Source organism: Homarus americanus, unplaced genomic scaffold, assembly GCF_018991925.1.
Source record: "Homarus americanus isolate GMGI-L3 unplaced genomic scaffold, GMGI_Hamer_2.0 scaffold38765, whole genome shotgun sequence".
NCBI lineage: Eukaryota > Metazoa > Arthropoda > Malacostraca > Decapoda > Nephropidae > Homarus > Homarus americanus.
In genome coordinates, this window is record NW_024757151.1 from 57,501 (window position 1) to 85,499 (window position 27,999).

General features: G+C 48.1%; 1 protein-coding gene across 1 annotated transcript in view; it reads left to right on the forward strand.

The window, feature by feature from the left end:
* LOC121857397 (neuroligin-4, X-linked-like) overlaps window positions 1-27,999 on the forward strand; it is a gene marked incomplete at its 3' end in the record, with an annotated part of 70,997 nt that overhangs the window by 29,934 nt on the left and 13,064 nt on the right. Inside the window, 1 exon segment of the mRNA XM_042353430.1 lies at window positions 15,412-16,171. Within this exon segment, the coding sequence (XP_042209364.1) occupies window positions 15,583-16,171 (589 nt within the window).

The window sequence follows — 27,999 nt, forward strand, 5'->3', positions numbered from 1 at the left end:
TAGGGGCAGGTTGAAAGAGAATCCGAGTCTTACGTACATTCACCTCAAGGCCAAAGTGTGCATAAGCATCTGTGTAGGCGTTCAGGATCTCCTGTAGGTCGCATTCAGTGTGAGCGACTAAGGTGAGGTCGTCTGCATACTGAAGTTCAGTGATGGAAACTGCCGACACCTTTGTTCATTGCCTGGAGTCGTCTTACTTGAAAAACCCCTTCATCTGGTACTGGATGTCCACCCCGCCGGCTAAATTGGCACTGGCATGAGTAAGGAAGGCAGCCAAGAAAAAGGAAGAGAGAGTTGGTGCCAGTACACATCCTTGTTTTACCCCCGTTTGGATGGGGAAGAATTCAGACTGGGTGCCATTGGCAGGACACTGCCGTTTATGCCATCGTGGAGTTGCAATGAATTTTGGTGGACAGCCAAAACGGCTGAGGGTCCGCCAGAGGCTCCCTGTTGTCTGAGTCGAAGGCCATGTACAGGTCACGATGCTGTTCTCTGCACTTTTCCTGTATTTAGCGGGCAGCAAAGATCATGTCAGTGGTGCCACGTGATGGTCTAAAGCCACATTTATATTCTGGGAGGAAGTTTTCCGCCTCAGGTAATAGTCTGTTTAGGAGGACTCGAGCTACAATCTTGCCAGCTACGGGCAGCAGCGAGATCCCTCGGCAGCTGCCACAGTCTAACGGGTTCCGTTTTTCTTATAAATGTTGACAATGGAGGAGTCTTTAAGAGCTTGATTTCTCCTTCTCCTATAAATATGATCTCCAGGAGAGAGCGGAGACGGCTGGTAAGCAGAGGTCCTCCGTTTGATGGCAGTAGCTACCTCATCCAGGGGTGGAGGATAGCTCAGGTGGGTCAGCTCTGAGTGCTGAGGTAGTCAGGACATCCACATCAGTGTTACAGTTAAGCAGTGAATGGTAGTGCTCTTTCCAGCCCTGAAGGAGGCCTTCATCGTCTTAAATTAGGGAGTTACCGTCGGATGAGTGGAGGCGGCCACGACATGAGTAGATAGGCCATTCACTGTTTTGTTGGAATTGAAAAATTTACGCATCTTGTGTTGTTCCGCAAATTTTTGCATTTCATTCGCTTTATTTATCAATCTTTCATTCATTAAATTGACAAGTTCCCGCTGGGCCGCCACTTTCTTCTGGCGGAAGGTATCAGCTTTCGTCCAGGACTGAGGGGTGTTCTGCCAGTCAGTGACAGCAGCATGTTACTATTGACGAATACGTCGATTTCCTGGCGTGCACACACACACACACACACACACACACACACACCTCCCTCAGGGGAAATCAATTGTGTATATTGTATAAATTCAATCGTTTAATCATACATTATGTATGACCTCCGTGTAGTATGCAATTATGCATGAATATTTATATTAAATTATATTATTAAGTTCGTAGTTATGTATAAAGCTATTGGTTAATGTTAAGAGACGGTTGTATTTAGGGTGTTTTAAGGGTTAATGTTAAGGGTGTTTTAAGGGTTAATGTTAAGGGTGTTTTAAGGGTTAATGTTGAGGGTTTTTTAAGGGTTAATGTTAAGGGTGTTTTATGGGTTAATGTTGAGGTGTTTAAGGGTTAATATTAAGGGGTTTTTAAGGGTTAATGTTAAGGGTGTTGTATTTAAGTGGGCGGTGGTAGCTGAGAAGTATGTCATACGCCCGCTACAGGTGTTAAGCAACGATGTATGAGTCAATTATCCCACGTTATCGTACGGTGTTGTGACTGTTGGCAAGAGACCGTTTACTGCTGCGCCTACAAGACCTCAATACCTCATTGTATTAAAGACTTCAAGACCTTATTAAAACCTCAAGTGTCTTTTACAGAACTCACTTAAACCCTCAGGAAACACAGGCAAGAGAGACACGGAAGTTGTGTTGCTCCCTTTGATGTACAGGATTAAGGTAGACATTTATAGACTTGTTCTGGGCGGGAGATGGAGAGGAGGGGGTGTCTTTTATCATCTCAGTTGATTATTACTACTCACGCTATACCTCTCTCTCTCTCTCTCTCTCTCTGTCTCTCTCTCACCCACCCTTGCTACCGCCAGGGAACGTGTAAACGAACTCAGACAATATGCAAGGGAAACATATGTCAACAGCCTGAACCAACACACTCCCCTCAGCAAAGCCTGGAAAGACATAAACACAATCAGAGGTAAAAACAGTGAACACGTCTCCCATCCAAACCCTCTGCAAAAGTCGAATGAGCTAATAAAGTGGGTTCATGTGTCGAGCTATGACATGTTACCAGCTAGAACTCGGGGGCTCCTTGATGCGAAGTCTGTAGAGAAGTAATCTTATTAACTTTATGCTGGGCAAACAGCACGATGAGTGTGATGTTCCATATACTGAGTGGGAGCTTGACGCCGCCCTCGCCAGGGGTACAGTAGGTCTACTGCCCCTGGAGAGGGCGGAGTCACCTACAACATCGTTAGACTACTAAGGCGTGTGCTGGGTAATCCATTATTGGTATTGTACAATATGAGTCATGCCGAGGGCCAACTACCCACATCATGGACCAGCAGTATTGTTGTACCAATACCCAGACCAGGACAGCCTGATGCTATACGTCCCATATCACTAACTAGCTGCCTGTGTAAACCTTTGAGAGGATGGTTCTTGGCAGACTCTTATAGAGAACACATGTCTCCTAACATAAATGGCTTCACCCATGGTAAAGGTGTACATAATTGCATCACCACATTCCTAACTGTGCATGGTGATGAAAGGCACAGATACACCACATTTCTTGACCTAAAAGCTGCATTTGATATTGCCAATAGGCAACTGATATTGCACAAACTAGCCAAAATGAATATAGGAGTTAGGCTGTTACACTGGATAAATGGTTACCTCACCAACAGAAGAGCTGCTGCACTGTTTCAGGGTTACAAAAGTAAGGCTAAAGATAACTATCCCCTGTACCTCACAGTGCCGGATTTAGACCTGTGGAGGCCCATGGACAGCCTCTTTGTGGAGGCCCCCCTCATTATAACTACCCAAGAGGGTGGGGTGGCGAGTGAAGCGAGCTTAAACGTCTGGGAGTTCCGGGGGGCGCTGTAAGCCCCCGGGAAAATGTTGAAAATTGAACACTTCTTTGGAGAATTTTGAAGCCATGTGCAGTTATATTGAGGAAATTAGAACATTGAGAATTTTTTAATTAACTGCATATTTATAGATAGTGTACAAATTCCCAACACACACACACACACACACACACACACACACACACACACACACACACAAAAGTGAGACATGACTGGAGTCATTCATGTGGTTTCAAGTCGACCAGCCTGATATAGCTACTGTACCGCACATGTGGAGGCCCTGGGCAGCTGCCACTTCGCCCACTCCTGAATCCGGCCTGGTACCTCACCTGCCATACAACAGCTAACTATCCCCTGTACCTCACCTGCCATACAACAGCTAACTATCTCCTGTACCTCACCTGCCATACAACAGCTAACTATCCCCTGTACCTCACCTGCCATACAACAGCTAACTATCCCTGTACCTCACCTGCCATACAACAGCTAACTATCACCTGTACCTCACCTGCCATACAACAGCTAACTATCACCTGTACCTCACCTGCCATACAACCTACCTATCCCCTGTACCTCACCTGCCATACAACAGCTAACTATCCCTGTACCTCACCTGCCATACAACAGCTAACTATCCTGTACCTCTGCCAACAACAGCTAACTATCCCTGTACCTCACCTGCCATACAACAGCTAACACTCCTGTACCTCACCTGCCATACAACAGCTAACTATCACTGTACCTCACCTGCCATACAACAGCTACTACTGTACCTCACCTGCCATACAACAGCTAACTATCACCTGTACCTCACCTGCCATACAACAGCTAACTATCTCCTGTACCTCACCTGCCATACAACAGCTAACTATCACCTGTACCTCACCTGCCATACAACAGCTAACTATCCCCTGTACCTCACCTGCCATACAACAGCTAACTATCACCTGTACCTCACCTGCCATACAACAGCTAACTATCACCTGTACCTCACCTGCCATACAACAGCTAACTATCACCTGTACCTCACCTGCCATACAACACTAACTATCTCCTGCCTCACCTGCCATACAACAGCTAACTATCCCCTGTACCTCACCTGCCATACAACAGCTAACTGTCCCTTCACCTGCCATACAACAGCTAACTATCCCTGTACCTCACCTGCCATACAACAGCTAACTATCCCCTGTACCTCACCTGCCATACAACAGCCAACTATCCCTGCACCTCACCTGCCATACAACAGCTAACTATCACCTGTACCTCACCTGCCATACAACAGCTAACTATCACCTGTTCCTCACCTGCCATACAACAGCTAACTATCCCTGTACCTCACCTGCCATACAACAGCTAACTATCCCTGTACCTCACCTGCCATACAACAGCTACTATCACCTGTACCTCACCTGCCATACAACAGCTAACTATCCCTGTACCTCACCTGCCATACAACAGCTAACTATCCCTGTACCTCACCTGCCATACAACAGCTAACTATCCCTGTACCTCACCTGCCATACAACAGCTAACTATCCCCTGTACCTCACCTGCCATACAACAGCTAACTATCCCTGTACCTCACCTGCCATACAACAGCTTATCACCTGTACTCACAACACACCTGACACAGACAGCTGGTGCACCTCTGACTCACAACACACCTGACACAGACAGCTGGTGCACCTCTGACTCACAACACACACGACACAGACAGCTGGTGCACCTCTGACTCACAACACACCTGACACAGACAGCTGGTGCACCTCTGACTCACAACACACCTGACACAGACAGCTGGTGCACCTCTGACTCACAACACACCTGACACAGACAGCTGGTGCACCTCTGACTCACAACACACACCCACAGACAGCTGGTGCACCTCTGACTCACAACACACCTGACACAGACAGCTGGTGCACCTCTGACTCACAACACCTGACACAGACAGCTGGTGCACCCTGACTCACAACACACCTGACACAAACAGCTGGTGCACCCCTGACTCACAACACACACCTGACAGTTTGCTAACGATCACCTCAGTAATTGGTTCTTGTTGTACAGATCACATATCACCTGGTTATTGTGTAGTGTATCGTATAATACTACGTGTGTGTGTGTGTGTGTGTGACAGGAAAGAGACACACACACACACACACACACACACACACACACACACACTGATTTGCTGTTACTTGGAATAGAGTATGACGATCAACCATCTAAGATAAAATGATAAGAGCTTTTAAGGATGTCACCTTCGTTGGTTTCTGGAGGCTGATACGGGTCCGGCAGGGTCGTCCACACACATTGTTTGAGTGGAGGGCTACATCTAGTGCGAGAGGAGGGTAGTATCGTTAACCTGGATGGATGGTGGAGGTGTGGTTGAATCAGGGGCAGGCTGAAAGAGAATCTGAGTCTTACGTACATTCACCGTGCTCAAAGGGGAAGAACTCAGACTGGGTGCCATTATGCAGTTCACTGCTGTTCATGTCATCGTGGAGTTGCCTCACACTGACAACTCCCTGTTGACTGAGTTGAAGACCTTGGTTAGGTCAATGAAGGTCATGTACAGGTCACGACGCTGTTCTCTGCACCTTTCCTGTATCTGGCGGGTAGCAAAGATCATGTCAGTGGTGCCACGTGATGGTCTAAAGCCACTTTGAGATTCTGGGAGGAAGCCCCTCAGAAGAAGTCTGTTTAGGAGGACTGGGGCGATAATCTTGCCAGCTACGGACAGCAGCGAGATCCGGCGGTAGTTGCCACTCGACCGGTCTCCCTTGTTCTTATAAATAGTGACGGTGGAGGCGTCTTCAAGAGCTTGGGGGATTTCCTCTTTTTCCCATATATTCTCCAGGAGAGAGTGGCGACGGCTGGTAAGCAGACGTCCTCGGCTGGGATTCCACCAGGCCCTGAGGCTTTGTTATTTTTCATCTGCTTGATAGCAGTAGGTACCTCATCCAGGGATGGAGGATAGCTGAGGTAGGTCAGTTCTGGGTGCTGAGGGACCTGCTGGGTAGTTAGGACATCCACATCGGTGTTTCGGTTAAGCAGTGAATGGCAGTGTTTTTCCAGAGCTGACGGATGCCTTCTTCGTCTTTGATTAGCGAATTACTGTCGGATAAGTGGAAGGGGCATCGCCATGAGTAATTGAGCCATACAATGTTTTAGTGGAATTGAAAAATTCACAACTTGTGTTGATTTGCAAATTTTGGCGTTTCACACATTTTTTTTCCCCACCACTCGTTCTTTAGATTGCAAAGTTCATGCTGGGCTGTCGCTTTCTTCTCATGGAACGTATCAGCTTTGGTCTGAGACTGAGGGTTGTTTCTGCCAGTCAGTTAAAGCATCACGTTTACCATCGACGAGTATGTTGAATTCCAGGTCGTTTTCATCAAATCGGTCGTGGTGTATTCTTTCGGTCTGGCTGAGGGTTCTTTATTTGGTACTCGGATATGGGTAGTTTGTTGTTTGTTTGTTTGTCAGCCCAACCTCAAGCTGCCCTCTGACAGCAGGTGCTACGTTGATCCTCCAGTCGTTTGGCAGAAAATTCTCATTCTCTGACAATGACAGTCAATGAGATGCCAATGTTTGGATCGTGGGTATTGCCAGGAACCATTGAATTTGTCGGCCTGCATAATTAAGGTATTGGGGATAGTGAGGTTGTCAGCAGCCCCTTGCTGAGGAGGAATAGGCCGTTGGGATTACACTTGCCTAGTCCATTTCTCCCTATGGTTCCCTGCCAAATGTTAGCATCTCTGCCAACTCTGGCATTAAAGTCACCAAGGAGTACAACATTATCATCTCTAGATAGAGGTTATCACTTTGTCAAGGTCGGCATAAAAGGCCTCCTTGATGTTATCGTCTGCATCCAGTATTGGGGCGTATGCACTGATGAAGGCATGATGCGAGTGATTCAGTGGGACCTGAAGCGTCACGTGGCGGTCGTTGATCCCAACAGGCATTTCAGTTAGCCTGTGTAGGATGCGTTGGCGGATGGTAAAGCCAATTCCATAAATGCAGTATCTTCGCTGCAGGCTTACCCTTCCAGAAGAAGGTGTAGCCAGACCTCGTTCTGTGAGTTGGCCCTCATCTGGGAGCCGGGACTCACTAATGGCTGCTATGACGATGTTATACCTAGCCAGCTCTTTTGCCACAAGGGCAGCCTTCAGGACGCTCATTTGTGCCAATATCCAGAAGGGTCCTGACATTCCATACAGCGACCATAAGAGGTTGTATAGTTTGTTTTTGCTTTGATGTGTGATTATGATTGTGTTTTCGACCGTATAAGGATGACCTTACTGGGTGTGGTTGCCCAGTCAGGTTTTTTTAGGAGGGTAGTAGGTATGTTTAGGGATGCTCGGTATCACAGACAGGAACAGATTGCACTGCTGCCTAGATCCCAGCGCATAAACGACCATCTTATCTGTGCCGCCCATGTGCAGAGTTGTGACTAGAGACCCGGCAGTCATCTCTGCCTGTCCCTGTCGCCACTCGTCCTCCGCTATAGACTTTTTGGGGGTATAGGGTTTTGATGATGATGAATATAATGAGCTGTAAGATGGCTGCGCATGAGTTGATTTATGTGGTGAGGCAGGAGCGCAGGCTGCAACCACACATCTTGGCTCTCCCTTTTTCCTGATCCAGTGGTGCAAGTGTTGCAACGACTGGGGAGAGGGAGAGTTGCAATAGACTGCCGATAGCCCAGTTTGTTGGGTTTCGCCTTAGTAGCCTGTCCATCAGGCATTGCTCTGTCCGCCGGTACTCGTTATGTTGGTCACACACACACACACACACACACACACACACACACACACACACAGAGTTTAAACCATCGTTCTCAAGAGGGTTAACCATTATCATCTAAGAGTTAAACCAAGTTAAAACCATCATCCTTAAATAGTTAAAAATATCATTTTATAGAGTAACACGTGTATTCTCTCCCCCAACACATGTTATCACCACTAGTAACACGTGTTATCTCCCCAACACATGTTATCACCACTAGTAACACGTGTTATCTCCCCAACACATGTTATCACCACTAGTAACACTGTTATCTCCACAATATCACTAGTAACATATCTCTCCCCAACACATGTTATCACTAGTAACACGTGTTATCTCTCCCCAACACATGTTATCATCACTAGTAACACGTGTTATCTTCCCAACACATGTTATCACCACTAGTAACACGTGCTATTCTCCCCAACACATGTTATCACCACTAGTAACACGTGTTATCTCCCCAACACATGTTATCACCACTAGTAACACGTGTTATCTCCCCCAACACATGTTATCACTACTGTAACATATCTCCCAACACATGTTATCACCACTAGTAACACGTGTTATTCTCCCCAACACATGTTACCACTAGTAACACGTGTTATCTCTCCCAACACATGTTATCACCACTAGAACACGTGTTATCTCCCCAACACATGTTATCACCACTAGTAACACGTAGCATCTCCCCAACACATGTTATCACCACTAGTAACACGTGTTATCTCTCCCCCAACACATGCATTTCACTAGTAACACGTGTTATCTCCCCCAACACATGTTATCACCACTAGTAACACGTGTTATCTCCCCAACACATATCACCACTAGTAACACGTGTCTCCCACATGTTCACTAGTAACACGTGTTATCTCCCCAACACATGTTATCACCACTAGTAACACGTGTTATCTCTCCCAACACATGTTATCACTCACTAGTAACACGTGCTATCTCTCCCCAACACATGTTATCACCACTAGTAACACGTGCATTCTCCCCCAACACATGTTATCACCACTAGTAACACGTGTTATCTCTCCCCCAACACATGTTATCACCACTAGTAACTATGTGTTATCTCCCCAACACATGTTATCACCACTAGTAACACGTGTTATCTCTCCCCCAACACATGTTATCACCACTAGTAACACGTGTTATCTCTCCCCAACACATGTTATCACCACTAGTAACACGCTATCTCCCCCAACACATGTTATCACTCACTAGTAACACGTGTTATCTCTCCCCAACACATGTTATCACCACTAGTAACACGTGTTATCTCTCCCCAACACATGTTATCACCACTAGTACACGTGTTATCTCTCCCAACACATGTTATCACTACTAGTAACACGTGTTATCTCTCCCCAACACATGTTATCACCACTAGTAACACGTGTTATCTCTCCCCAACACATGTTATCACCACTAGTAACACGTGTTATCTCTCCCCAACACATGTTATCACCACTAGTAACACGTGTTATCTCTCCCCCAACACATGTTATCACCACTAGTAACACGTGTTATCTCCCCCAACACATGTTATCACCACTAGTAACACGTGTTATCTCTCCCCCAACACATGTTATCACCACTAGTAACACGTGTTATCTCTCCACCAACACATGTTATCACCACTAGTAACACGTGTTATCTCTCCCCCAACACATGTTATCACCACTAGTAACACGTGTTATCTCTCCCCAACACATGTTATCACCACTAGTAACACGTGTTATCTCTCCCCAACACATGTTATCATCACTAGTAACACGTGTTATCTCTCCCAACACATGTTATCACCACTAGTAACACGTGTTATCTCCCCAACACATGTTATCACCACAGTAACACGTGTATTCTCCCCCAACACATGTTATCACTAGTAACACGTGTATCTCTCCCCAACACATGTTATCACCACTAGTAACACGTGTATTCTCCCCCAACACATGTTATATCACTAGTAACACGTTATCTCTCCCAACACATGTTATCACCACTAGTAACACGTGTTATCTCCCCAACACATGTTATCACCACTAGTAACACGTGTTATCTCCCAACACATGTTATCACCACTAGTAACACGTGTATCTCTCCCCCAAACACATGTTATCACCACTAGTAACACGTGTTATCTCTCCCAACACATGTTATCACCACTAGTAACACGTTATCTCTCCCCCAACACATGTTATCACCACTAGTAACACGTGTTATCTCTCCCCAACACATGTTATCACCACTAGTAACACGTGTTTTCTCTCCCCCAACACATGTTATCACCACTAGTAACACGTGTTATCTCTCCCAACACATGTTATCACCACTAGCACGTGTTATCCTCCCCAACACATGTTATCACCACTAGTAACACGTGTTATTCTCCCCCAACACATGTTATCACCACTAGTAACACGTGTTATCTCTCCCCAACACATGTTATCACCACTAGTAACACGTGTTATCTTCCCCAACACATGTTATCACCACTAGTAACACGTGTTATCTCTCCCCAAACACATGTTATCACCACTAGTAACACGTGTTATCTCTCCCCAACACATGTTATCACACCTAGTAACACGTGTTATCTCTCCCCCAACACATGTTATCACCACTAGTAACACGTGTTATCTCTCCCCAACATGTTATCACCACTAGTAACACGTGTTATCTCTCCCCCAACACATGTTATCACCACTAGTAACGTGTTATCTCTACCAACATGTATCACCACTAGTAACGTGTTATCTCTCCCCAACACATGTTATCACCACTAGTAACACGTGTTATCTCTCAACATGTATCACTCATCTCTCCCCCAACACATGTTATCACCACTAGTAACACGTGTTATCTCTCCCCAACATGTATCACCTGTACGTGTCTCTCCCCCAACACATGTTATCACCACTAGTAACACGTTTATCTCTCCCACCTTACTCACATAACACGTCTCTCTAACCATGTTATCACTAGTAACACGTGTATCTCTCCCCACATGTTATCACCACTAGTAACACGTGTTATCTCTCCACCAACACATGTTATCACCACTAGTAACACGTGTTATCTCTAACATTTATCACACTAGTACGTGTTATCTCTCCCCAACACATGTTATGTACACTTTCTCTCCAACCATGTTACACATTAGTAACACGTGTTATCTCTCCCCCAACACATGTTACCATGCTTATCTCTCCCCAACACATGTTTCACTACTAATAACGTGTTATCTCTCCCAACACATGTTATCACCACTAGTAACGTGTTATCTCTACACATGTTATCACCACTAGTAACATGTTATCTCTCTACATTTATACTACGTACATGTTATCTCCCACACATGTTATCACCACTAGTAACACGTGTTATCTCTCCAACACATGTTATCACCACTAGTAACATTATCTCTCCAACACATGTTATCCCACCAGTAACACGTGTTACTCTCCCCAACACATGTTATCACCACTAAATCACGTTTATCTCTCCCAACACATGTTATCACCACTAGTAACACGTGTTATCTCTACCACAACTTATCACCACTAGTAACACGTGTTATCTCTCCCCAACATATTATCACCACTAGTAACAGCGTTTTATCTCTCCCAACACATGTTATCACACTAGCTGTAACATTCTCTCCCCCAACATGTATCCACTATCATTTATCTCTCCCACACATGTTATCACCACTAGTAACACGTGTTATCTCTCACACATGTTATCACCACTAGTAACACGTGTTATCTCTCCCCAACACATGTTATCACCACTAGTAACACGTGTTATCTCTCCCCCCAACACAATGTTATCACCTAGTAACACGTGTTATCTCTCCCCCAACACATGTTACACACTATTAACACGTATCTCTCCCCAACACATGTTATCACCCTAAGTATGTTATCTCTCCCCCAACATGTTATCACCACTAGTAACATGTTATCTCTCCCCAACACATGTATACCATAGTAACACGTGTTATCTCTCCCCAACACATGTTATCACCACTAGTAACGTGTTATCCTCCCAACACATGTTATACTAAGTAACACGTGTTATCTCTCCCCCAACATATTATCACCACTAGTAACACGTATTATCTCTCCCCAACATATATAGTAACGTGTTATCTCTCCCCAACACATGTTATCACCACTAGTACGTGTTATCTCTCCCACACATTTATCACCACTAAACGTTTATCTCTCCACAACACATTATCACCTAAACATTATCTCTCCCCACACATGTTATCACCATAATCACGTATCTCTCACATGTTATCACCACTAGTAACACGTGTTATCTCCCCCAACACATGTTATCACCACTAGTAACACGTGTTATCTCTCCCCAACACGTTATCACCACTAGTAACACGTGTTTATCTCTCCCCAACATGTTATCACCACTAGTAACACGTGTTATCTCTCCCCCAACACATGTTATCACCACTAGTAACACGTGTTATCTCTCCCCCAACACATGTTATCCCACTAGTAACACGTGTTATCTCTCCCCATGTTATCACCACTAGTAACACGTTATCTCCCCAACACATGTTATCACCACTAGTAACACGTGTTATCTCTCCCCAACACATGTTATCACCACTAGTAACGTTATCTCTCCCCCAACACATGTTATCACCACTAGTAACACGTGTTATCTCTCCCCAACACATTTATCACCACTAGTAACACGTGTTATCTCTCCCCCAACACATGTTATCACCACTAGTAACACGTGTTATCTCTCCCCCCAACACATGTTATCACCACTAGTAACACGTGTTATCTCTCCCCAACACATGTTACCACTAGTAACACGTGTATCTCTCCCCAACACATGTTATCACCACTAGTAACACGTGTTATCTCTCCCCCAACACATGTTATCACCACTAGTAACGTGTTATCTCTCCCCAACACATGTTATCACCACTAGTAACACGTTATCTCTCCCCAACACATGTTATCACCACTAGTAACACGTGTTATCTCTCCCCAACACATGTTATCACCACTAGTAACACGTGTTATCTCTCCCCCAACACATGTTATCACCACTAGTAACACGTTTATCTCTCCCCCAACACATGTTATCACCACTAGTAACGTGTTATCTCTCCCCCAACACATGTTATCACCACTAGTAACACGTGTTATCTCTCCCCAACACATGTTATCACCACTGTAACACGTGTTATCTCTCCCCCAACACATGTTATCACCACTAGTAACGTGTTATCTCTCCCCAACACATGTTATCACCACTAGTAACACGTGTTATCTCTCCCCCAACACATGTTATCACCACTAGTAACACGTGTTATCTCTCCCCAACACATGTTATCACCACTAGTAACACGTGTTATCTCTCCAACACATGTTATCACCACTAGTAACACGTGTTATCTCTCCCCAACACATGTTATCACCACTAGTAACACGTGTTATCTCTCCCCCAACACATGTTATCACCACTAGTAACGTGTTATCTCTCCCCCAACATGTTATCACCACTAGTAACACGTGTTATCTCTCCAACACATGTTATCACCACTAGTAACACGTGTTATCTCTCCCCAACACATGTTATCACCACTAGTAACACGTGTTATCTCTCCCCAACACATGTTATCACCTAGTAACACGTGTTATCTCTCCCCAACACATGTTATCACCACTAGTAACACGTGTTATCTCCCACCAACACATGTTATCACCACTAGTAACACGTGTTATCTCTCCAACACATGTTATCACCACTAGTAACACGTGTATCTCTCCCCAACACAATGTTATCACCACTAGTAACACGTGTTATCTCTCCCAACACATGTTATCACTACTCAGTTATTCTCTCCCCAACACATGTTATCACCACTAGTAACACGTGTCTCTCCCCAACACATGTTATCACCACTAGTAACACGTGTTATCTCTCCCCAACACATGTTATCACCACTAGTAACACGTGTTATCTCTCCCCCAACACATGTTATCACCACTAGTAACACGTGTTATCTCTCCCCCAACACATGTTATCACCACTAGTAACACGTGTTATCTCTCCCCAACACATGTTATCACCACTAGTAACACGTGTTATCTCTCCCCAACACATGTTATCACCACTAGTAACACGTGTTATCTCTCCCAACACATGTTATCACCACTAGTAACACGTGTTATCTCTCCCCAACACATGTTATCACCACTAGTAACACGTGTTATCTCTCCCCAACACATGTTATCACCACTAGTAACACGTGTTATCTCTCCCCAACACATGTTATCACCACTAGTAACACGTGTTATCTCTCCCCAACACATGTTATCACCACTAGTAACACGTGTTATTCTCCCAACACATGTTATCACCACTAGTAACACGTGTTATTCTCCCAACACATGTTATCACCACTAGTAACACGTGTTATCTCTCCCCAACACATGTTATCACCACTAGTAACACGTAATTCTCCAACACATGTTATCACCACTAGTAACACGTGTTATCTTCCCCCAACACATGTTATCACCACTAGTAACACGTTATCTCTCCCCAACACATGTTATCACCACTAGTAACACGTGTTATCTCTCCCAACACATGTTATCACCACTAGTAACACGTGTTATCTCTCCCCAACACATGTTATCACCACTAGTAACACGGTCTCCCCAACACATGTTATCACCACTAGTAACACGTGTTATCTCCCCAACACATGTTATCACCACTAGTAACACGTGTTATCTCTCCCCAACACATGTTATCACCACTAGTAACACGTGTTATCTCTCCCCAACACATGTTATCACCACTAGTAACACGTGTTATCTCTCCCCACAACACATGTTATCACCACTAGTAACACGTGTTATCTCTCCCCAACACATGTTATCACCACTAGTAACACGTGTTATTCTCCCCAACACATGTTATCACCACTAGTAACACGTGTTATCTCCCAACACATGTTATCACCACTAGTAACACGTGTTATCTCTCCCCAACACATGTTATCACCACTAGTAACACGTGTTATTCTCCCCAACACATGTTATCACCACTAGTAACACGTGTATCTCCCCAACACATGTTATCACCAGTAACACGTGTTATCTCTCCCAACACGTTATCACCACTAGTAACACGTGTTATCTCTCCCCAACACATGTTATCACCACTAGTAACACGTGTTACCTCCCCAACACATGTTATCACCACTAGTAACACGTGTTATCTCTCCCAACACATGTTATCACCACTAGTAACACATGTTATCTCTCCCCAACACATGTTATCACCACTAGTAACACGTGTTATCTCTCCCCAACACATGTTATCACCACTAGTAACACGTGTTATCTCTCCCCAACACATGTTATCACCAGTAACACGTGTTATCTCTCCCCAACACATGTTATCACCACTAGTAACACGTGTTATCTCTCCCCCAACACATGTTATCACCACTAGTAACACGTGTTATCTCTCCCCCAACAGGCGCTGTGTACAGTCATTAAGGAAGTAATGTGACCGTCGCTGGCAGGTCCTTGTCACCCTCACACACCTTCCCGGAGTGCTGGGCGGCAGTGTTCTGAGGATGGTTGAGGCGTGAAGAAAGGAACACCAAGGAGTAGTGTACTCCACGCCGTGTAACACAGCAGGCGTGCGATGCTGAGACAATGGTCACCAGCACTGTTGGTTCCCATGCAACATGACGCGAGTCGACGACGGAGCTGTGACGGGAGACGGAGGAGGACCCAAGCTGACCAAGTGACCGACGTGGATGTTGGTAGTTGTGGTGGTGGTGGTGGTGGTGGTGCCCAGCGAGCCATGAGAGTATCACTAGTGAGAGTGATGATGTTAATACTCTTGTTCACTACATTGTTGGGTGTTGTGGCCGCTGAGAAACGAAGCCCACGAGTCGTCACAACAAAATACGGAAAGTTACGAGGTTCAATACGACCTTTACCTAACAAACATCTAAGACCTGTGGAAGTCTTCCTCGGGGTACCTTATGCCGCGCCCCCCATCGGCTCTAACAGGTTCAGCCCCACGAGGACGCCGAGCCCTTGGGCAGGTGAGCGTGTGGCAGACCAGTACGGCCCCGTCTGCCCTCAACACCTGCCGGAGCTGTGGGAGGAGGAGTCAGAGGCTGGTGTCCCCAAAGCCCGTCTCACACACATACGACGGCTGGCTAACTATCTCACCCACCAAGCTGAAGACTGTCTCTACCTCAACGTGTATGTGCCGTCTCTCGGTGAGTACTGTCTCTCTAGGTGAGTACTGTTTCTCTAGGTGGGTACTGTCTCTAGGTGGGTAGTGTCTCTAGGTGGGTAGTGTCTCTAGGTGGTACCTGTTTCTCTAGGTGAGTACTGTCTCTAGGTGAGTACTGTTCCTCTAGGTGAGTACTTGTCTCTAGGTGGTAGTGTCTCTAGGTGGGTAGTCTCTAGGTGAGTACTGTTTCTCTAGGTGATACTGTCTCTAGGTGGTACTGTTCCTCTAGGTGAGTACTGTCTCTAGGTGATACTGTTTCTCTAGGTGGAGTACTGTCTCTAGGTGGGTAGTGTCTCTAGGTGGTAGTGTCTCTAGGTGAGTACTGTTTCTCTAGGTGAGTACTGTCTCTAGGTAGTACTGTTCCTCTAGGTGAGTACTGTCTCAGGTGGGTAGTGTCTCTGGGTGGGTAGTGTCTCTAGGTGAGTACTGTTTCTCTAGGTGAGTACTGTCTCTAGGTGAGTACTGTTCCTCTAGAGTGAGTACTGTCTCTAGGTAGTACTGTTTCTCTCTAGGTGAGTACTGTTCCTCTAGGTAGTACTGTCTCTAGGTAGTACCGTTTCCCTAGATAGTACTGTTTCTGCGGGGTTATCACAGCAGGGTGCCTATAGCGGGGTTATCGCAGCAGGGTGCCTATAGCGGGATTGTCACAGCAGGGTGCATTATAGTGGGTTATCACGGCAGGATGCTATAGCGGGGTTATCACGGCAGGGTGCCTGCAGCGGGGTTATAACAGCGGTGCCTATGGGTTGTCACAGCGAGGTGCCTATAGCGGGGTTATCACGGCAGGGTGCCTATAGCAGGGGTTATCACAGCAGGGTGCATTATAGTGGGGTTATCACAGCAGGATGCCTATGTGGGGTTATAACAGCGGTGCCTATGTGAGGTTATCACGGCAGGGGTGCCTATAGCGGGGTTATCACAGCAGGGTGCCTATAGGGGTCATCACAGAAGGATGCCTATAGCGGGTTATCACAGCAGGGTGCATTAGTGGGGTTATCACAGCAGGATGCCTATGGCAGGGGTTATCACAGCAGGGTGCCTATGGCGGGTTGTCACAGCAGGAGTGCCTATAGGGGTCATCTGAGAAGGATGCCTATGGCGGGGTTATGCAACAGGGTGCATTGGTGATTATCAAAGCGAAACCTATAGCGGGGTTATCACAGCAGGGTGCCTATAGAGGTTATCACAGAAAGGTGCCTATAGCGGGGTTATCACAGCAGGGTGCCTATAGTGGGGTTATGAGCAGGGTGCCTATAGCGGGGTTATGACAGTAGTGTGCCTATAGGGGTTATGACAGCAGTGTGCATAGCGGTTGTGACAGCAGGGGTGCCTATAGCAGGGGTTATGACAGCAGGGTTGCCTATAGCGGGGTTACCAACAGCAGTGTTCTATATCGGGGTTATCAGCAGGGTGCCTATGTCGAATTTTCACAGCAGGATGCCTATAGTACAAGTTATGACGAAGTGCCTATACCGGGGTTATCACAGCAGGCTATAGCGGGGTTATCACAGCAGGGTGCCTATAGTGGGGTTATGACAGCGGGTGCCTATAGCGGGGTTATCACAGCAGGGTGCCTATTGCGGGGTTATCAAGGGATGCTATGAGGTTTATCACAGAGGTTGCCTATAGCGGTGTTATGACAGCAGTGCCTATAGCGGGTTATCACAGCAGGGTGCCTATAGTGGGGTTATGAGAGCAGGGTGCCCTATCGGGTTATCACAGCAGGGTGCCTATAGCGGGCTTGACAGTGTTGTGCTAGCAGGTTGCAGTGTGCCTAGCGGGGTCGCACAGCAGGGTGCCTATAGCGGGGTTATGACAGTGAGGGTGCCTGGCAGGTTGCAGCAGTGTGCCTGTTGTCGTGGGGTTCTATAGCAGGGGTTATCTGCAGTGTGCCTATGGTGGGGTAATGACGGGATGCTATAGTGGGGTGATGACAGAGGATGCCCTATAGCGGGGTTATAACAGCATGGTGCCTATAGGAGGTTATCACAGCAGTGTGCCTATAGTGGGGTTATCACAGCAGGGTTCCTATAGCGGGTTATCACAGAGATGCCTATAGTGGGTGATGACAGTAGCGTACCTATAGCGGGGTTTATCACAGGGTGCCTATAGCAGGGGTTATGACAATGAGTTGCCAATAACGGGGTTATAATGAGGGTGCCTATAGTGGGGATATCACAGCAGGGTGCCTATAGTGGGGTTATCACAGCAGGGTTATAGCAGGGTTATCACAGTAGGATGCCCTATAATTGGGTTTATCACAGCAGGGTGCCTATGGCGGGATTATCACAGCAGGGTGCCGATAGCGGTTATCAAAGCAGGTGCCTATAGCGGGTTTATCACAGCAGGACCCTATAGCGGTTATCAGAGATGCCTATAGCGGGGTAATAAATAAATAGTGCAGTTATCACAGCAGGGTACCCATAGCGGGGTTATCACAGCAGGTGCCAATAGCGGGCACCAGGGCCACCTATAGCGGGTTATTTTGCCAGGTGTCTATAGTGGGGTTAACGGTGCCTATAGCGGGTTATCACAGCAGGGTGCCTATAGTGGGGTTATCACAGCAGGATGCCTATAGCGAGGTTATCACAGCAGGTTGCCCATAGCAAGGTTATCACCGCAAGGTGCCTATAGCGTCATGTTGGTGTGCCTATAGTGGGGTTATCACTGCAAGGTGCCATAGCGGGTTATCACAGCAGGGTGCCTATGTGTGGTTATCACCGCAAGGTGCCTATAGCGGGGTTATCACAGCAGGGCGCCATATTGGGGTTATCACAGCAGGTGCCTATAGTGTGCTATTTCATTGCAAGGTGCCTATAGCGGGTTATCACAGCAGGGTGCCTATAGTGGGGATGGCAGCAGGGTGCCCATAGTGTGTATCACTGCAAGGTGCCTATAGCGGTTATCGCCGAGGGTGCCCATAGTGGGGTTATGGACAGTAGGATGCCCATAGCGGTTATAAAAACAGGGTGCCTATAGTGGGGCCATGGACAGCAGGTGCCTATAGTGATTATCAAAGCAGGATGCCTATAGCGGGTTATCACAGCAGGGTGCCTATAGCGGTTATCACAGCATTGATTTTGATTTTTGATTTTGCTGCTTGCAGCGGTTACTATTGTGCACCCACACTCATCCTGTGAGCGGTAGCGCAAAAGATTACAGAGTAGGTTTACAAAGGGTCATAATAATTAACCCCGTTGTCAGGATATGGCACCGAAAGTTACATATTTCATTTACATTATTTGTTTAGTTCTATACATAGAGGGTAACTTATTCACAAATGCGTGAGAACAGGCGTGTGAGGCAGTATGTCTGGCCTCACACTTTGTATTATTCACACGTGGGAGTATTCGCCATTGCGTATTTGGTTCTGTACATGAGAACTGATATAGTTACTGAGTGCGATAACAACGTCAGCTATCTCATTAGAGATGAAGTGTTATCACACAGTGTGTTGACCGTCCTGTGCTGTTCTATCTTCACACAGTCGAGGATCGAGGTTCAAGTGTGTGGCTATATGTATGGCCACACTTACATTTATGTGCCTATAGTGGGGTTTTCCAGCAGGGTGCCTATAGCGATATCACAGCAGGGTACCTGAGTGGGTTATCAGCAGCAGGATACCCATAGTGGGGTGTATCACTGTAGGGTGACTATAGTGGGGTTATCACAGCAGGGGCCTATAGTGGGGTTATCACAGCAGGGTGCCTATTGCATGGTTATCACAGCAGGTAGTTCATAGTGGGGTTATCGCTGTTATGATTCCCATAGTGGGGTTATCGCAGGGTGACTCATAGTGGGGTTATCGTGCAGGTGTTCAGCGGGGTTATCACAGCAGGGTGCCATAGTGGGGTTATCACAGCAGGCCTATAGCGGGGTTATCGCCAGCAGGGTGCCTATAGCGGGTTATCGCAGGCACCTATAGTGGGGTATCACAGCAGGATACCTATAGTGGGGTTATCACAGCAGGCACTATAGTGGGGTTATCAAGCAGGGTGCCTATAGCGGGTTATCACAGCAGAGTGCCTATAGCGGGGTTATCCACAGCAGTGCCCATAGTGGGTTTTTGCCACAGGGTGCCTATAGTGGACACGCAGTAGGGTACCTATAGTGGGGGACACTGTTAGGATACCCATAGTGGGGTTATCACAGGTGACCATAGTGGGGTTATCACTGAGGGTGCCAATAGTGGGTTATGACAGTAGGATGCCAATAGGGGTTATAACAGCAGGGTTTATAGGGAGGTTATCAAAGCCTGGGGTGCCTATGGCGGGGATATCACAGCAGGGTGTCTATAGTGGTATGACAGCAGGGTGCCTATAGGTTATCACAGCAGGTGCCCATAGCGGGTTATCACAGCAGGGCGTCATAGTGGGGGTTATCACAGCAGGGTGCCTATTGCATGGTTATCACAGCAGGGTACCTATAGTGGGGTTATCACAGCAGGATCCCTATAGTGGGGTTATCACAGCAGGTGACTATAGTGGGGTTATCGAACAGGGGTGCCTATAGTGGTTATCACAGCAGGGTGCCTATAGCGGAAGTATCACAGCAGGGTACCTATAGTGGGGTTATCACAGCAGGATACCTATAGTGGGGTTATCACAGCAGGGTGACTATAGTGGGGTTATCAAAGCAGGGTGCCCATAGCGGGGTTATCGGCAGTATGCCTATAGCGGGTTATCACAGCAGTGTGCCTATAGTGGGTTTTCGCAGAGGCATTTGAGGTGATATCGCCGTAGGGTACCTATAGTGGGGATATTCAGCAGGATACCTATAGTGGGGTATCAGCAGCAGGTGATTCATAGTGGGTATCACCGCAGGGTGCCAATAGTGGGGTTATGACAGTAGACGCCAATAGCGGGGTTATAACAGCAGGGTGCCTATAGGGGAGGTTATCAAAGCCTGTAGTCGGCGGCGATATCGTTAGGGTGTCTATAGGGCACAGCAGGGTGCCTATAGCAGGGTTATCACAGCAGGGTGCCTATAGCGGGGGTATTACAGCAGGGTGCCGATAGTGGGGTTATCACAGCAGTGTGCCCATAGCGGGTTATCACAGCAGGGTGCCAATAGTGGGGTTATCACAGCAGGATGCCTATAGTGTTATCACAGGGTGTCTATAGTGGGTTATCACAGGGTGCCCATAGTGGGTTATCACAGCAAGGTGCCTAGCACAGGGGTTATCACAGCAGGGTGCCTATAGTGGGGTTATGACAGCAGGATGCCTATAGCGGGTTATAACAGCAGGGTGCCTATAGCGGGGTTATCACAGCAGGTGACAATAAGGGTTATCAGAAGTCTATAGTGGGGTTATAACAGCAGGTGTGCCTAGTTGCAGGTTATCACAGCAGGGTGCCCATAGCGGGGTTATCACAGCAGGGTGCCTATAGTGGGGTTATCACAGCAGGGTGCCTATTGCAGGGTTATCACAGCAGGGTGCCTATAGTGGGTGTTATCACAGCAGGGTTGCCTGTGCAGGGTTATCACAAACTATCGCACATTAGGCCTATAACAGGGTTGCATTTGGGTACCAATAGCGCGGTTATCACAGCAGGTACCAATAGCAGGGTTATGACGGCGGGTTTGGCAGAGCAAACATTGCCTATTGCGGGGTTATCCGCAGTGTGCCTATAGTGGGGTTATGACAGCAGTGGCCATAGTGGGGTTATCACAGCAGGGTGCCTATAGCGGAGTTATCCAACGGTGTGCCTTGCTGTGGGGTTATGACGTTGGTTGCCAATAGCGCGGTTATCATGCGGTTGCCTGGTGGGGTTATGAGCAGTTTGCCTATGGTGGGGTTACAGCGGGGTTGCTATTGCGGTTATGACGGCAGTATTGCTTTTCGTGGGGTTATGACAGCAGGAGGTTCCTATGGTTATCAGGATATCACAGCAGGGCGCCTGGTAGGTTATCACCGCAGGATGCCTGGCGGGGTTGTCACAGCAGGATGCCTATAGTGGGGTTATCACAGCAAGGGTGCCTGCGGGATTATCACAGCAGAATTGCCTATAGTGGGGTTATCACAGCAGGGTGCCGATAGCGGGATATCACAGCAGGGTGCCTATAGCGGGATTATCACAGCAGGGTGCCGATAATTGGGGTTATCACAGCAGTGTGCCTATAGTGGGGGTTATCAAACAGGACCCTATATTATCGTGGATGCCTTTAGCGGGGTTATAACAGCATGGTGCCAATAGGCGGGGTTATCACGGCAAAATTTCTGTGGGGTTATCACAGCAGGGTTGCCGATAGTGGGGTTATCACAGGCAGGGTGCCTATAGTTGGGACATATTACAGGGTGCCTATAGTGGGGTTGTTATCACAGCAGGGTGCCTATTGCAGGTTTTGTCGCTGACGGGGTGCCTATAGCGGGGTTATCACAGCATTGTGCCTATAACAGGGGTTATGACATTCGGGTACCAATAGCGCGGTTATCACAGCAGGGTGCAATAGAAGAGTTACGACAATTTGCAAGCGGGGTTATTGTGATAGCGCCTATAGCGGGGTTATGACATTCGGGTACCAATAGCGCGGTTTATCACAGCAGGACTTTCATTGACGGCAGTGTGACATAGTGGGGTTATCACGGCAGGATTGCCTAAGCGGAGTTATCACAGCAGATGCCTTATAGCGGGGTTTATGACATTCGGTTACCAATAGCGCGGTTATCACAGCAGGGTGTATCATATTGGGTTATGACAGCGGTTTACCTATAGTGGGGTTACCACAGCGGGTGCTTAGAGGTTATGACAGCAGTGTGCCTACGGTGGGGTTATGACAGCAGGGTTCTATAGCGGGGTTTATCAAAGCAGCAGGGTGCCTATAGTGGGATATCAGGCGCCTGAAGTGAGAGTTATCACCGCAGGACCACTGGCAGGATGCCTATAGTGGGTTTATCACAGCAAGGGTGCCTATAGCGGGATTATCACAGCAGGGTGCCTATAGTGGGGTTATCACAGCAGGGCGATAGCGAGGATATCACAGCAGGGTGCCTATAGCGGGATTATCACAGAGGGTGCCGATAGTGAGTTATCACGGTGTTATAGCGGGGTTATCACAACAGGGACCCTATGGCGGGGTTATCGATGCTCTTTGGGGTTATAACAGCATGGTGCAATAGCGGGGTTATCTGGGAGGGTTGCACCTATAGCGGGTTATCACGGCAGGGGTGCCGATAGTGGGGATTATCACAGCAGGGTGCCTATAGCGGGGTTATCACAGCAGGGACCTATGGCGGGGGTTATCAGCAGGGTGCCTATAGCGGGGATATCACAGCAGGGTGCCTATAGAGGGGTTATCGCAGCAGGATGTCTATAGCGAGGTTATCACACAGCAGTGCCTATGGCGGGGTTATCACAGCAGGGGTGCCTATGGTGGGGTTTATCACAGCAGGAAGCTTATGCTGGGGTTATCATCAGAAGGGTGCCTAGGCAGGGTTATCAGTGATGTGCCTATAGTGGGGTTATGACAGCAGGGTGCCTATAGTGGGGTTATCACAGCAAGGTTACTATATGGCGGGGTTATCACAGCAGGGTGTACATAATTGGGGATATGACGGTAGGATGCCAATAGCGGGGTCATAATGGCAGGAGTGCCTATAGGGAGGTTATCAAAGCCTGGTGCCTATGGCAGGGATATACCAGGGTGTCTATATTGGGGTTATGACAGCAGGGTTGCCTATAGCAGGGTTATCACAGCAGGGTGCCTATAGCGGGGTATCTCACAGTGTGCCCTATAGTGGGGTTATCACAGCAGAGTGCCTATAGCGAGATATCACAGCAGGGTACCTATAGCGGGGTTATCACAGCAGGGTTGCCTATAGTGGGGTTATCACAACAGGATATCGAGGTGGGGTTACCACAGCAAAATGCCTATAGCGGGGTTATCACAGCAGAATTGCTTATAGCGGGGCTATCACAGCAGGATGCCTATAGTAGGGTTATCACAGCAGGATGCCTATGGTGGGGTTATCACAGCAGGGTGACTATAGTGGGGTTATCACAGCAGGGTGCCTACAGTGGGGTTATCACATCAGGGTGCCTATTGCAGGGTTATCACAGCAGGGTGCCTATAGCGGGGTTATGACAGCAGGGTGCCTAGCGGGGTTATCTGTAGGGTTCCTAAGGCAGGGTTATGACAGCAGGGTGCCTATAGCGGGGTTATCACAGCAGTGTGCCTATAGTGGGGTAATGACTGGGGTGCCTATAGCGGGGTTATGACAGCAGGGTGCCCATAGCGGGGTTATCACAGCAGTGTGCCTATAGCGGGGTTATGACAGTCGGTATCAATAGCGGGGTCACAGCAGGGTGTCAAGAGCGCGGTTATCACAGCAGGTGCCTATAGCGGGGTTATCACAGCAGGGTGCCTATAGCGGGGTTATCACAGCAGGGGTGCCTATAGTGGGATTGACAGCAGGGTTGCCTATAGCGGGTTATCACAGCAGGGTGCCTATAGCGGGGTTATCACAGCAGTGTGCTATAGTGAGTTATCACAGCAGGGTGCCTATTGCAGGGTTATGACAGCAGGTGTGCCTATAGTGGGGGTTATGACAGCGGTGCCTATAGCGGGGTAATCACAGCAGGGTGCCTATAGTGGGGTTATCACAGCAGGGTGCCTATAGAGGGATTATCACAGCAAGGTGCCTATAGCGGGGTTATCACAGCAGGGTGCCTATAGTGGGGTTATGACAGTCGGATGCCTTTAACGGGGTTATAACAGCAGGGTTCCTATAGGGGGTTATCACAGCAGGGTGCCTATAGTGGGGTTATCACATCAGGGTGCCTATAGCAGGGTTATCACAGCAGGGTGCCCTATGGCGGGGTTATCACAGCAGGGTGCCTATAGTGGGGTTATCACAACAGGATGCCTATAGTGGGGTTATCACAGCAGGGTGCCTATAGCGGGGTTATACAGCAGGGTGCCTATAGTGGGGTTATCACATCAGGGTGCCGATAGCGGGGTTATCACAGCAGGGTGCCTATAGCGGGGTTATCACAGCAGGACCCGATAGCGGGGTTATCACAGTAGGATGCCTATAGCCGGGTTATAACAGCAGGGTGCCAATAGTGGGGTTATCACAGCAGGTGCCTATAGCGGAGTTATCACAGCAGGTTCCCTATAGTGAGGTTGGTAGCAGGGTAACTATAGCAGGTTATCACAGCAGTGTGCCTATAGAGGTTATCACAGCAGGGTGCCTATAGTGGGGTTATGACAGTCGGATGCCTATAACGGGGTTATAACAGCAGGGTTCCTATAGGGTTATCACAGCCTGGTGCCTATGCGTGAGGTTATCACAGCAGTGCCTATAGTGGGGTTATGACAGTCGGATGCCTATAACGGGGTTATAACAGCAGGGTTCCTAGGGGGTTATCACGCCTGGTGCCTATAGCGGGGTTATCACAGCAGGGTTGCCTACAGTGGGGTTATGACAGCAGGGTGCCTATAGCGGGGTTATCACAGCAGGGTGCCTATAGCCGGGTTATCACAGCAGTGTGCCTATAGAGGGTTATCACAGCAGGGTGCTATAGCGGGGTTATCACACCAGGGACCCTATAGCGGGGTTATCACAGCAGGGTGCCTATAGTCGGGTTATCACGAGATACCTATAGTGGTGTTACCACCAAGATGCCTATAGCGGGTTATCACAACAGGGTGCCTATAGCGGGGTTATCACAACAGGATGCCTATAGTGGGGTTATCACAGCAGGGTGACTATAGTGGGGTTATCACAGCAGGGTGCCTATAGTGGGGTTATCACAGCAGGGTTCTATAGCGGGGTTATCAAAACAGGATGCTATAGCGGGGTTACCACAGCAGGATGCGTATAGTGGGGTTATCACAGCAGGGTGCCTAAAGGTGGGGTTATCAAAACAGGATGCCTATAGCGGGGTTACCACAGCAGGGATCGCGTATAGTGGGTTATCACAGCAGGGGTTCTATTGCGGGGTTATCAAAACAGGATGCCTATAGCGGGGTTACCACAGCAGGATGCGTATAGTGGGGATATCACAGCAAGGTGCCTATAGTGGGGTTATCACAGCAAGGTGCCTAAAGTGGGGTTATCACAGCAGGATGCCTATAGTGGGGTTATAACAGGTGACCATAGCGGGTTATCAGAGCAGGGTGCCCATAGTGGGGTTATCACAGCAGGGTGCCTATAGCGGGTTATCATAGCAGTGAACATATTGGGGTTATCACAGCAGGGTGCCGCAAGCGGGCTATCGCAGCAATGTGCCCATAGGGTTATGACAGCAGATGCCCATAACGGGGTTATCAGAGCAGGATGCCTATAGTAGGGTTATCACAGCAGGGTGCCCATAGCGGGTTATCATGCAGGATGCATAGTGGGGTTATCAGCGCAAGGTGCCTATAGCGGGGTTATCGTACAGGCATATAGTGGGGTTGCAGCAGGATGCCCATAGAGGGGTTATAACAGCAGGGTGCCTATAGGGGGTTATCACAGCCTGCGCCTATAGCGGGGTTATCGTGCCAGTGTGCCCAGGGGGGTTATCACAGCAGGGGCCTATAGCGGGTTATCAGCAGGGTACGTTAGGGTTATCACACCAGGGATCCTATAGTGGGGTTATCGCAGTAACAGGCGGGGTTATCACAGCAGTGTGCCTATAGTGGGTTATCACAGCAGGGTGCCTATAGAGGGGTTATCACAGCAGGGTGCCTATAGCGGGTGGTCAATCAGGACCCATAGCGGGTTATCACAGCAGGGTGCAGGGGTTATCACAGCAGGATGCCTATAGTGTGTTACTACGCAAGATGCCCAGCGGGGTTATGTTATGATGCCTATAGCGGGGTTATCACAGCAGGATGCCTATAGTGGGGTTATCACAGCAGGATACCCATAGCGGGGTTATCACAGCAGGGGACTCATAGTGGGGTTATCACAGCGGGTGCCTATAGTGGGGTATCACTGTAGGGTGCCTATACCGGGTTTCAAAACAGGATGCCCATAGCGGGTTACCGCTGTGATGCCTATAGTGGGTTATCGCATGCGCCCATAGTGGGGTTATCACAGCAAGGGCCCATAAGCGAGGTGATATGCGCCCATATTAGGCATGCACACGGTACCCATAGTGGGTTATCACAGCAGGATGCCCATAGGGGTTAGTTATCACACAGGATGCCTCAACGGGGTTATCAGACAGGTGCCCATAGTAGGGTTATCGCTGTTAACGGCACCTATAGCGGGTTATCGCAGTTATGGCCCATAGAGTGAGTTTTCCGCACAGGGTGCCCATAGCAGAGTTACCGCAGTTATGCGCCTATAGTGGGTTATCACAACACGATGCCCATAGCGGGGTTACCATTAGGACGCCCATAGCGGGTTATCAAAACAGGATGCCCATAGCGGGGTTACCACAGCAGGACGCGTATAGTGGGTTATCACAGCAGGGTGCCCATAGTGGGGTTATCACAGCAAGGTGCCTATAGCGGGTTATCAGAGCAGGGTGCCCATAGTAGGGTTATCACGTTACGCAGTAACCATAGTGGGGTTATCGCTGTTATGACGCCCATAGTACAGCAGTGACGCCCATAACGGGTTATCAGAGCAGGGTGCCCAGTAGGTTATCACGGCACGGGTGCCCATAGCGGGTTATCACCGTGGGTGCCCATAGAGGGTTTTCACAGCAGGGTGCCCATAGCAGAGTTATCACAGCGGTGACTATAGTGGGGTTATCACAACACGACGCCTATAGCGGTACCAGCGTTATGACGCCCATAGGGGCTATAAGCGCCTGTGGGGTTATCAGCAGCAGTATGCCTATAGCGAGGCAGCACCAGGGTGCCCATAGCGTT